The sequence below is a fragment of the Haliaeetus leucocephalus genome, unplaced genomic scaffold, assembly GCF_000737465.1.
Source record: "Haliaeetus leucocephalus isolate CR32 unplaced genomic scaffold, Haliaeetus_leucocephalus-4.0 Scaffold687, whole genome shotgun sequence".
Lineage (NCBI taxonomy): Eukaryota > Metazoa > Chordata > Aves > Accipitriformes > Accipitridae > Haliaeetus > Haliaeetus leucocephalus.
This window is the reverse complement of record NW_010973123.1, coordinates 407,527-421,090: the sequence shown is the minus strand read 5'-3', so window position 1 is coordinate 421,090 and position 13,564 is coordinate 407,527. Positions and strand designations below refer to the sequence as shown.

Genomic DNA, 13,564 nt, shown 5'->3' with positions numbered 1-13,564 from the left:
CAAAATACAAACTCACAAAAAAAAAAGAAAAGGGGGGGGGGGGGGGGGGAACGACAGCTAAAGACAAAAATAGCAATCAGGAAGTCTAAGCAAATTTGGGATGAGATGGGTCTAAGCAGTGTCAGAATTTGTCATTTATTAAGCTCCTCACATCCAGAATAAAAGTGTTTAGAAGACTTAAGGTTTTAACTTCATACTTAACTTCATAACTTTAACTTAACTACTTTAACTTCATAACTTCATTATGCAGAGGTCATTTGATCATGATATGTACACTTCAAGCAACTTAGACATGCAAGAAATTCTATATAGATGCTGGATCAAAGTTTTGAACAGCTGGGGACTTGCAGTTAGATTCACAGAAGCAATACTGTACAAACACCCACCTGCAACCCTTGATATCAGATATTTATATTCAGCTCCACACTTTTCTGGTGTGGATGCAACCCTCTGTCTTCCACAGAGGTGTTTATACAACATGAATTTCCCGACCACATGCCAGAAATAATTGGCCAAATGAGAGAAAACATCTGCTAGTTTTTAAGCATCCAGGTCCTTAAGAAGAGGTAATTGGCCTTCCTCCTTATTTAGAGCAGCAACAAAAAACACACCACAGACTTCACACACCATTGTAAATTTCCACACAATTTTTGTGGAACCCTGAGTCTAATAAGCATGCACACGTACTGATCAGTTGTCCTATAAACTTGCAGAAGTTCTGGGTTTGACTCATTTGTTCAAATACAGCCAGACTAATTTATTACCCAAAGCTCCCTTTTCAGTCAACAGGGAAAACGAGTCAGGTCTAGGGTAAAATAAATTGCACCCTGAAACACCTAACTAGTTAGAAACAGAAGCTTAATTCTTGACATCTAAATGACAACATGATAATTCTTCTGTGCTTCACAATGTCTATTTGAGAATATTTTTTTTTTATTTTAAGTCACAGATGGTAGAGCTACCTTCCAATTTCTCCCATCAAATCTCTGGAATAAAGCAGTCAGAGCAACATTTTTCTTCCAGAACAGCAGCAGTGCTCATTTTGCTTCTTTGCCACATCACTTTTTCTTTGGGAAAAGTTACTTATAAACCTTGGAAGTAGGGGGAAAGTAGAGAAGAGGATTCAAAGGAAGAATTCTTATTTCAACACAAAACACTATGTTCTTAGGAGAGAACAAGCCACAGAGTGAACAAGAAAACTAGAGTAAGCTAGGAAAAAAGGGAAAACAATTGACTTTCAGCTCATTTTGATGAAGAATGGATTTTCTCACCCTAGTGTTGTAACCATCTATGTGCAAATTGTAGTTTGTTTCCACTTTAAAAAATACAGCTCTCTAGGAGGCACCACACTCATCACGGAAACAATTTACCCTTGACTCTGGGGTCTGCCAAGTGACTCATCTCTCCTGATGACACAACTCTTTCATAGCCAGCACGCTTTCTTGGGCACCAAGTGCATTATGGAACAACTTCATTTTTGTGAGGGAACAGTTTTCCACAGATGAACTTTCATTTGTCTTAAGTAATAACCCTTGTTCAAAATCAAGCAGCCTAAATCTGTGAAGTATTTTATGTCTTACATATACTTTGTCAGAACTTCTTTTCCTCATTCAGCATGGCATTTGCTCAGTAGTGGCTGCTACAGTCCAGGCTGCAAAGTTTATTTTAAAAGCTTCTGAACACGTATATTGCTATGCACCTGAACGCCTGCCTGACTGAATAAATCAAGTTAACCGTTTTGGTGTCCACTTAGGAAAAAATTTGGTTGGTTAGCTGCTTGTTCAATAGCTAAACACTGCAAACTTAAAAAAATCCAAAACACACAACCAAAAACCACACACACACCGCCGCCATACATTGTCCCTGAACTCTGCAGACTGCATCGTCCCACTGCGTCAATAGTTCTCAGAGTATCAGGAACAGAGGCAAGATCACTGCCACAGCAAAGTCCTGATTCAATAAAGGCTCAAGAAGATCACGGCCAACACATGTAGGAGTTACATTTCAGTGGGAGCAAGCATCAGCTGTTATGTCAAGTAAGAAAAGCTCTGCCACCAATTACAATTGTCAGCTACCTTCTCTGCCAGCTAAAAACACATCACCTCCTCATCTAGGGTCTCAACAGATACTGAACCTGAGTTCATTTTTGGTTCTTAAAGACCAAGCTTTCTGAGAAATGGGATCTGTCACCCTTTCACCATGGAAAGAATTGTTTCAACGCAGGTTGCCACTCACCGTAGATCATCAGCATCTTAGCAATGGCTGCAGAAAGCCAGAGGGGTTGAAGGTTCACAGACTTTTTCAGAAGTTTTTTTAAATGCTATTATCCTGTCTCTGATGCATCTGAGCCACAACAGCACAGTCAGAAAGCAGTAAGAATAATTCAAAAAAGCAGCAGACACTGTGCAGTAAAAATAGCTAGAAACCAAAGTTTAACATTAACTTAAACATTTTAAGTTGAATGATGTCCCGTTCAAACATCACAATTCTTTCAGTTTGTGTAATAACTTTTTCTACACACTACTTTGCCCCAAACATTTGAAGTTTTATGTGTCTCTCTATTTGCTGTATGAATTATAGGGGGGGAGAAGTTAAAAAAATCATGTTTTCTTCTTTTTAGACTGATATCTCCCCTATGTCTGTCCCAATCCAGTTGATAAGGCTGATGACAAAAAAAAGTCAATTTCTAAAGAATCAGAAGTAACAACATTCTCATTCAAAGACAGCAGCACAGCTGTTCTGTCAGCTTTCCCTCCAGTGCTGGGATTCTGAACACAGGCCCTGATATGCAATAGGAGAAGGGGACACTTCATTCATTCTGTAACCCCAGCTGTCCCCTCTCACAATTTATCCAAAGTCAAGAACAACCCTCCACCTCCATCAAGGGCACATTTTTATATATGTTATTTTGCATGAAGTTTAAACAGAAACCAGTATTCTGTTGGTTGCCTGATCAATTTCACTCCAAAACAAATTGCAGTTATTTACCAAAAAAAAAAAAAAAAAAAAAAAAAAAAAGGCTAAAAAATGGGCACTGTGGATGAATTCCCAGAATACATAAAAGAATTTGATTTCCAAAGTCAATTTATGAAGTTATTACCTACCAAATCCTTCAGAGCCAAGCACTTGATTTTTAAAAATTTTTAAAAATTTACTTAAGGTAAAACAGCTTACACTACCTACATAACATGCTCAAAGAAGAGCTGTGGGAAGGAGAAAATACCCTTAATTGGTTTCTTAAATACATCACCAGTATAATTTTGTAAGGATCTATGCAAGGTCATCACATTCCGGTAATCAGTTAAGGGCCTGCATTTGAGCTCACTCAGTATCTACTTTTATAGAAAGAAACAAAGTCATCCCAGAGAATTGTATGAATCTGTGTTTTAGAGAGGTGTGCAGAATAATATCTGGACTCACAGTTACTTATTTACTGTGATCATAATGCATTCCTTGATAAGAAAACAATGTTTCATTACTTTGAAGTTGTTTTTTTTTTTAAAACATGGTTCCTTAATTCTGAGGGTTTGTGGTTTTTTATAGAGAAAGAAAAAAGCAGCATGTTAAGTAAACATTGTTGTCATCATCTAGCAACCTGAACTAGGCTTCCCACCTCAAGAGTTTTTACATTATATAATTATACTTCTCTACACTCTGTGCCGTACCACTCATTTGATGATCAGCTTCCTATTTGTTTTTCCCTGAAAGGACATGCTGTTCCTATGACCTGAGTTTTTTAATAAGGTACAGAGGGTTTTTTTGTATCATAGAAACATACCATAAAATGGTTTGGGTTGGAAGGGACCTTAAAGATCATCTAGTTCCAGCCCCCCCTGCCATGGGCAGGGACCCCTTCCACTAGACCAGGTTGCTCAAAGCCCCATCCAGCCTGGCCTTGAACACTGCCAGGGATGGGGCATCCACAGCCTCTCTGGGCAACCTGTTCCCGTGCCTCACCACCCTCACAGTGAAGAGCTTTTTCCTTACATCTAACCTAAATCTACCCTCTTTCAGTTTAAAGCCATTACCCCTTGTCCTACCCCCACATGCCTTTGTAAAAAGTCCCTCTCCAGCTTTCTTGTAGGGCCCCTTCAGATACTGGAAGGCTGCTATAAGGTCTCCCCGGAGCCTTCTCTTCTCCAGGCTGAACAACCCCAACTCTCTCAGCCTGTCTTCACAGGAGAGGTGCTCCAGCCCTCTGATCATCTTTGTGGCCCTCCTCTGGACTCGCTCCAACAGGTCCATCTCCTTCTTATATGGGGGCCCCAGAGCTGACCACAGTATTCCAGGTGGGGTCTCACGAGAGCAGAGTAGAGGGGGAGAATCACCTCCCCTGACCTGCTGGCCACGCTTCTTCTGATGCAGCCCAGGGTACGGTTGGCTTTGTGGGCTGCAAGTGCACACTGCTGGGTCATGTTGAGCTTCTCGTCAACCAACACCCCCAAGTCCTTCTCCTCGGGGCTGCTCTCAATCCACTCCTCTCCCAGCCTGTATTATTTGTGCTTGGGATTGCCCCGACCCATGGGCAGGACCTTGCACTTGGCCTTGTTGAACTTCATGAGGTTTGCAGAGGCCCACCTCTCATGCCTGTCAAGGTCCTTCTGGATGCCATCCCTTCCCTCCAGCATGTCAACAGCACCACGCAGCTTGGTGTCGTTTGCAAACTTGCTGAGGGTGCACTCAATCCCACTGCCACGTCGCCGACAAAGATTAAACAGCACCGGTCCCAATACCTACCCCTGAGGAACGTCACTTGACGCTGCTCTCCACTCGGGTGTCATGCCGTTGACCACAGCTCTTTGAGTGCAGCCATGCAGCCAGTACCTTATCTACCAGGTGGTCCATCCATCAAATCCATGTCTCTCCCATTTAGAGACAAGGATGTCATGCGGGAAAGTGTCAAATGCTTTGGACAAGTCCAGGTAGATGACACCCGTTGCTCTTCCCTTATCCACCAATGCTGTAACCCCGTTGTAGAAGGCCACCAAATCTGTCAGGCAGGATTTGCCCTTAGTGAAGCCATGTTGGCTGTTACCAATCACCACCCTACTCTCCATGTGCCTTAGCATAGTTTCCAGGAGGATCCACTCCATGATCTTGCTGGTCACATGAGGGGGTGTGTGTATATACATATAAAAACATATACACAGATACAAATAACCAAGAAACTTCACTCATTCTCTTTAACAACCTCCTGCCCCAGGAAGGTTGATCATTGCCGACATCCAAAACACACAACTCATGAAGCAGCAGAGAAATTTACAGTTATTCTGTTTTGTAGACCCTCAATATGCATACTAAGCCGTGGCCTGCAAGCTTAACAACCGAGATGCAGACTTTTTTGCTTTGCTACACAGTCATTATGATTACTATTAAAAATCATCCACAACATACATTTAGTTTTATAATTGATTAAACAGTCTCAATACACCTAGTATGGACTTTTGATCAAAAGAAGTGGGAGACACAAGGGAAAGTTTACCAGATACTACTGAAAAAAAACCAACAACCACCTCTCCAATTTTGCAACAAAAGCAACTCTTTGAATGGCAAACCAGAACGTTCTGACCTGCCTTAAGTTAGCCACTTTTTTTTGGTCAGAGAAATGAAGTGATATACCAGCAATTCTAGTACTTGTGTACACTGGTTAAGCTGTTTTGAGGTAATCCTAGTGATGATCACAACAAACAGCCTGGAAACATTCTCCGTTGTCTCTGTAGTTGAATACTACTCTAGCACCTTTGAAAGAGAGGCTGTTACTGGCAGTGCAGCATTACACTAGCACAGATGTGCCTCGATGCTGTGGAAGGTACCTGCTACAGAAAACCCCATCAGGAAGAAGTAGAGCCTTTCTTCAGACAACTGGAAGAAGCCTTATGCGTGCAGGCCCTGATCCTCAAAGGATCCACTTTATCCACCCTGGTATCTTCTGAAAGTGCACAAGCAGTTCAGGAGATTTCTGCATTGATGAATGCGCTTCCTGACACAGGTGATCAAGGAGCTGCTGAGGGAAATTGTTCTGCTGGGCCTGATCCTTACAAACAAGGAAGGACTGGTCAGGAATGTGAAGTTCAAGGGCAGTCTTGGTTGCAGTTACCACAAGAAGGAAGAACTCAAGATCCTGAGAGAAAAGAACAAAGCAAAAAGCAGGATCACAACCCTGGGCAACAAGAATGGCTGCTACAGGTGTATCAGCAGCAAAAGAAATACCTTTGGTCCTGCTGCTGAGTGGGGAAGGGGAGATGGTGACAAGGGATGCAAGGCGGCCCAGGTACCCAGTGCCTTCTTTGCCTTGGTCTTTACTGGCAGTACTGGGCCTTTGGGAATCCCAAGCCCCCGAGACAGGCAGCAAAGAAAGACTTGTCCTTGGTGGAAGAGAATCAGGTTAGGGAACATTTAAACAAACTGGACATTTAAGAAAAAACAATCTGTAGGACCTGATAAGATATATCTATGAGTGTTGAGGGAGCTGGCTGATGTCATTGTGAGGCCAGTCTCAATACTCCAAAGATTCATGGCAATTAGGAGAGCTTCTTGAGAGCTGGAAGAAAGCAAAATGTAGTTCCTACCTTCAGGAAGGAGGATCCAGGGAACTGCAAGCCAGTCAGACTCACCTTGATCCCTGGAAAGGTGATGAAGCAAATCCTTCTAGAAAGAATTCCCAAACATATGAATGACAAGGAGATGATTTGGAGTAGACAGCATAGATTTGTGAAGAGGAAAATTGTGCTTAAACAACCTGGCAGCCTTCTATGAAGAGGTGACTGTTTTGGTGTGCGAGGGTAGCGCAGTGAGTGGTTTTTGTCTTGATGAAGCAAGGCTTTTGACATTGTCTCAACATCACCATCTCAGACAACTTGATGAAGTAGTGACTAGATAAGCGGACAGCGAGATGGATCAAAAACTGAACTGCCATACTCAAAAGGTTGTGTGATCAGCACAGAGTCCAGCTGGAGGCCAGTCATTACTGGCATACCCCAGGGGTCAACACTGGGTCCAGTATTGTTCAACATCTTCATTAACGACTGGGATGATTGGACAGAGTACACAGTCTGCAAGTTTGTACATGTTACAAAACATGGAGTAGCAGCTGATACACCAGACAGCTGTGCTGCTGTTCAGAGGGACCTTTACTGACTGGAGAAATTGGTTGACAGGATTACCCTGAAGCTCAGCAAAGGGGAAATGCAAGGTCCTGCACCTTGGGAAGAATAACCCTATGCACTGCTACAGGCTGGGGGCCAAACAGCTGGAAGTCATTTTTGCAGAAAAGGAGCTGGAGTTCCCATGGACAAGTTGAACATGAGCCAGCAATGCACCCTTTTGGCAAAGAAAGTTGACAACACCCTGGGCTCTATTAGAAAAGGTGGTGCCAGCGGGTCAAGGGAGGTGATCCTTCCCTTCTACTCAGCACTGCTGAGACATCTAGAGTGGTATCCTATTCTGGGCTTCCCAGTGCACCAGAGACATTAACATACTAATGCAAGCCCAGTGAAGGTGGACCACCACAAAAATGATTAAGGGGTGAGAGGACCCGACCTAAAAGGGAAGTCTGAGAAAGCTGGAATGCTCCCCTTGGAGAAGACAACACAGGGGACAGGGAAGGAATGGAGAATGGATCTTATGTATAAATACCTGAAGGAAGGAAATAAAGACAACAGAGCCAGACTCTTCTCAGTGGTATCCAGTGAAGTGACAAGAAGCAGTGGGCACAAACCAAAACACAGGAAATTCTATTTAAACACAAGAAAATGTTTTTGCTCTTAGGGTGATCAAACACTAGAACAGGCTGCCCAGAAAGTTTGTGGTGTCCTTACAAAGGCCCAGCTGGATACAGTCCCAAGCACTTTCCTGTAGCTGACCCTGCTCTGAGCAAGGCAGGGAGGGTTGGACTAGAGGATCTCCAGAGGTGCCTTCCAACATCAGCTTTCTATGATGCTATGAGCATTTATCATTACCTTGATAGCAGTAGCACTACAGAAACAAATATAAAGCTTCCACTGCTATGGAGGTTTTGTGCTTTCCTCACTGTGATCATTCAACATAGTTTTTCTTCAGCTCCTAAACACTATCACATCAGCTGTAACTGCCATTAGTTATAAAAGCTTGATCTTTCATTGCAGATCCAATAAATTCATATCCTCTATGGACAGTGGCAGTGCCTGCAATGCACGTTTGTCATGCGACTACACACAGAGCAACCACCTTTGCTCCCTCCAATTCTATTATTGGCATTTGCACAAGAGTACAGAGTATCAGCAGAAGTTACATGTGTCTTTGGAAGCTCTGTACAGGGGTTAACAGTAAGCCTAGATCCTGCCATTTTCAGTTTTGCCATGCAATTTTCATAGAGCAAAACTTAAGAGGATTTACTCAGTTCTGCTTCTGGCTGGGTATCAGCACTTCCACCGCATCTCTCCTCTACTTCCCCCGAGAGCCTCGTACAAGCTTTCAGTTAGTGCATACAAGTTCCCTTGAAAGCTCAAAGCAATGTTACAATCTACCTTCCGATTGCTGTAATTTCAAAGTGCTGTGAGCTGTATTGCACACATGCTCACTATTTTAGAAAGATGTGACAAAGAATTTTGCTGCCAACTGCACCTTCAAGGAGGATTTAGATAGAATGTCAATGCTTAACTTGGACCTAGACCAGACCACAAGGCACATCACCCTTGTTTAAGCATGTCTGGGCCTCTAACAATCACGTGGTCAAACTTATCATTCCCTAACAAAAAAGGCCAGTTTGCCAAAAAGAATCACTTTATGGAAAAACTGCATCCCACAGGTCTAAGCAAGGACTGCTGCAGAAGTCTGAAGTTCTCTCTTAAGGAAATTCCCATCAGCTAACTTGCTTGCCTTTGTGGCAGGGCAAACAGGGTCCATGGGCTTTGGGAAGACCTCCTAGGGGAACACCCTGGTGATAGCAACCCTGAGTAATTTAGGTGACAATTCTAGAGCAGAGCTGATACATACTACTCTAGGACCAAGAAATGCTTGCTGTATCCAACAATGCTGTTAATTTATGTCCCCCAAGACTTTTAAAGTACTTGTCCATCAACAGTAAGACCAGGCCTCAAAAATGAGAGGTGCAGTTTTTATAATACATTTTGCCATCTCATTTGTCCATACTACACATGGGGTAAGAGAAACAGCAGGAGGCCAACATAGCCTAAAGCAGGTTATTTACAAGACCATCCTTTGAGCAAATGTGATCCCTTGCATTACATGATTTAAATTCACCCTTTAAGCCATGCTTTAATGTTTCCTGAAAAAAATGGCTTTGGGCTTGGGCACAGTACAGCTATCAGTAAGAAAGCCACCAGAACAGCAGACCATTCTTTCCTACAATACCACTACAGTAAGATGCAAGCTTCATAGAAATAGAACAGGCTTACAGACTAAGCCAGTAAAGGGTTAAAATAACATGACAGCAGCAGAGTAAGGGCAAAAACCAGCCAGTTTTTCATATTTTATTTTTCTGTAGTACCACATAATGAAGGCGAATGGAGGAAAGTTAAGTGAAGGGTGAGGGTACTTCTACATTGGACAGTGATATTTCACTGTCAATCATTTGTTAGTGGTCCCTGTGTATGTGGTTTTATAATGCACAAGTGCAGCAGGTTTTTCAATCAGACATAAGTACATCCTCCCACTTGGCACAGACACTGCAATTGCCTTGCTGAGGCAGGAGTAGACATACAGAAAGATAAACGCTATTGCAGATACCAAATTGCAAATTGTAATACTTACAGCAGTAAACGCATCAGAAAATAAGACAGGACTGTGTTTTCTATATAAGTACTCATTACATGCAATTTTTTTCTGCCAAATTGAAAACTTAAGAATTATAAGATGCATCCCTAATGAAAGTTAACTAGGTTTCAATTCATTTAGGAAATGAAGGCTATCTTCACAAAAAAAAATCCTAAAACCCAAACCCACAAACCAGAAATTTAATCTTCAGCAATATTCTCAAAGAACATAAGCCCCAACACGTGCACTTCATTTCAGCCCCAAGCTTTCTGAAGAGTAATTTAGTGCTGTTTTTTTAAAAAACAGAAAAGGGGGGAAAAAGTTACATTTGGAAGCTGCATCCATTTCACAGAGCTCAAAACTAAGATTTCTTCTTCCTTTCTGTCATTAGGGGGGTTACAACTATTCCTTTAACATAGCAGAAAGTAACAAAAAACTTACCCTGGCACTGAAAACTAAACATCACAAAGGTAAGTTTGAAATTCCAAAGAATAAGAGATACTGGGAAGCTTAGTGTGTTCAAAGGTGGCTATTTAGACAAGTGCCTTTGCAGCCTTCCTTCAATCCTGAAAGGATTCAGTCTCCTTCACTTTTTGAAATCAGGAGAAGCCTAACCATCTTTCAAGCACACCTTGATTTGCTCTACACAAACCAGCAGCACCTAGGACAAGCAGCAGCCAGTTTTACAGTCAAACTTTGCCCTCAGCTCATCATAATAGTGAATGTTGATTTGTTCTCACCTGCTTTGTATTTTCATATCACCTTCTATCTCCTCTAGTTGACATTTAAACACTTTGAGGCAAGACTTGTGTTTTTCTGTAGGTGTTTTTGGTTTTGTTTTAAATTAGCAGAATAGTACAATGCTACAATAATACAAACAACAGATTAACTTGAAAGAAAGAGTTAGCTCAGTCTTGCTCTCGATGAAGAGCATCCTAGTGGACAAACACAATTTAATTCAATTTAATAGTATTTGGGGTTAATTCATCAGGCACAATTCACAATACACAAGCATTGTTCTGATGACAGCTACTCTTTTTGAAGTCATCACAAAATCTTCTCTGCAAGAAATCAATAGACCTCATGAAGTTTTATGTTCTTTCTTGGAAAACCAGCACAAGGATAATATATGTAAAATAAAATTCCCTAACCTGTAGTTGAACAAGTCTATTCCCCTTTTTTCACTTGATCCTGTAATAAGAGACCAAAAAATGGGTTGGTTTTGCATCTTCGGGGCCAGAAGCATGTGGAGAAGTACCAGAGACATTTTGTTTCCGTGAAGGCAGAAGATTATATCATAATAATTTCCTAACATTTGTGTGATCCATGAACAAAACAGATTTACCTCTTTTGCAGGTTCTTCATCCAGGGCAGCATCTTCCACCACAGGCTAGTGAACAGAGAAAAGAGAGGGAAAAAGTCTTGTAAATACATGTTATTGAGAAATACACAAGTCTAAGCCAGATTCTAGCACAAAACACAGTCAGTTTACTTTTAGTCAGTTAAGTCACTCCAAATTTATACTACTGTAGCAGGCATGTTCAATTTTCCACCCTCAGCATTTTATACATCTTGGAGAGAGCAGGTCGTCATGGATTCAAAGGTTAATTTACCTGTACTAAGAGATATAGGAGAAAGCAAGAGCACACTAGCACTATTAAAATTGCTAATAAATAGTCAAAACCACATTTGTCATAGAAATTGCACAATGAAGAACGGAACAAGATTATCCATGAATAAACTAGAGAATGAGAACAGTATTTCTTGCTGAGAAGGGAGAATATATGTATACACAGGATCAAATTTTCTAAACACTCAACTCCCATTTAAATATTGTCATTTAATGGGTGCTCAGCTGAAATCTATTAAGTGATGAACCCTTTGGAAAATAGGTAGAAAGATTACATAGAGCTTGATCATGCAGCCCTTCCTCAGGAAAATATTCCCAAGGCTGCAATTCACTACCTCATCCATCCAGCTTGAGAGGGATCAATAACTTTGCCTACCCACAAAGAAATTCTAGACCCAGCAAATATCCCAATTTTCTTGCTTAGTTGTCAGACACAATTAACGACCTCCCAAGTCAACAGGTGAAAGAAACAGGATTTTGCTCCAACCTTCCTTTATAAAACATAATACAGAACATGCCCTCAATGCACTTTTCCTTATCAAGCAATTGATTTACTATAAATGCTGTCTTTAATATCTGCAAGTCATTCACCTGAGTCATGCACAGGCACTCATAAATGCCTCTATTTTAGAAGTTTTTTTGGCATTAAGGAAGGGGAGGAGAAAGAGGTCCATATGCATAAAAGAATAAAACTGTCTCCCTCCTTGCCTACTAACTGTGAAAAGCTTCCGTGAAAAAGAACAACTTGCAGACAATCATGAAAACATTTTATCCCACACAGATCCAGAGCCTGTGGCAGCTCCCTCAAATCAGCCCAATCGCTAGTGTTTAAGCTACATTCAGCTCATTAAAGAGTAAATGTCGTTGCTGTTTGAAAAGAAGACTGGTCTTCATGGACAATAGCCCACAAGAGATGAAATTAATTTCTATGTACCTTCACTAGAGTTGGGCAAACAGTACTTTAGGAATTCTATCTACAGCATGATTTAAAAGGGTTATAAGCTATACGATATCTTTAACCTGCTCAGAGATAACAATAGAGCCAATAAATGGTGCTTCATCTGTTGTTCTCATCTAAACTGCAAAAGTTTATGCCTGTCCTTCCTTAACCCTCCATAAGCTTTTTGTAAGTGAAATCTCAGCAAGAGTGATAGAACAGTATATCTCATAGCTATGGTATTCTTTAAAGCAGGAAATGCAAAACAAACAAACAAACAAAAAACCACCACAAACCAAACCAAAACCCACCCACAAAACCAAATATCTGGTTAACTAGCATTGTAGGGTCAGGTACACTCGGTAAGGAGACCCACATGGTTTCTTCTGGAAGAAAGGTCTAAATGGTCCTCTACCAACAAAAGAGGTGACAACAGAAAGCTGTTGTCCCAAACAATGGGCATTGGGCCTTCGTGCAGGAGCTTACCCTATGATCTAGGGAAGTTTTTCCCAGAAGATGAGGGCAGAAAAAGCAATCCGAGCAACAACTGAAGTGTTTTCTGTCTGGGGCAGAAAGAAAAATACGGACGCTAACAAAACAAACTGGTTTTAGGAGGGAGTGAGTGAGGGAGGAAGTAAGGAAGTAATAGAACCAGCATGTACATGCACTTTGAACACTGTGGTCAATAGAAAGGCAGACTTGGGGGTGGAGAGAAAAGCATCATTTCTATATGTTCAGCAAAAACCTGTTCACTCTAAGTATAGTTATACAAGTCTTCTCATTGGGAAAGTGACTTAACGAGGTGTCAGCTGACTACTTAAACAAACCCAGGAAGAATACGCTGTTTCCCAGATACAACCTGTTTGTTAGCCCTCAGATTCCTTGCATCACACAAAGCGGAGCAAGCGGCAGTGCTCAGAAATGAATTACATGGTACAAACCTCCGGAATCCCCCTACTCCTTCTTAACCTACGGACTCCAGAATGAGCCGTGCTGGTATAATACATCGTAGTTTCACTTCTCCTACGTTGTTTAAATATGTAAACTAAACACTCTATATGAATGAAGCCTTTTCTACAGTTCAGCAACTCCTCTTTTGAGGCAAGCGTTTTGTGATCCCTGTCACCTGGCTAGTTAAGTTGCACCCCCCTCCGTCCCTCTCCCCAAAACCCTGTTACGCTACTCCGACCAAAGAACCGGTGCGGGGGGGGGGGGGGGGGGGGGGGGGGGGAAGAAAAAAAAAC

General features: G+C 41.7%; 1 protein-coding gene across 1 annotated transcript in view; it reads right to left on the bottom strand.

Annotated features, from left to right (window-relative positions):
- Positions 1-13,564, bottom strand: part of RPS6KA2 (ribosomal protein S6 kinase, 90kDa, polypeptide 2) — a 305,814-nt gene that overhangs the window by 291,435 nt on the left and 815 nt on the right. Inside the window, exon 2 of the mRNA XM_010579888.1 lies at positions 5,701-5,712. Within this exon, the coding sequence (XP_010578190.1) occupies positions 5,701-5,712 (12 nt within the window). The remainder of the gene's footprint in view (positions 1-5,700; positions 5,713-13,564) is intronic.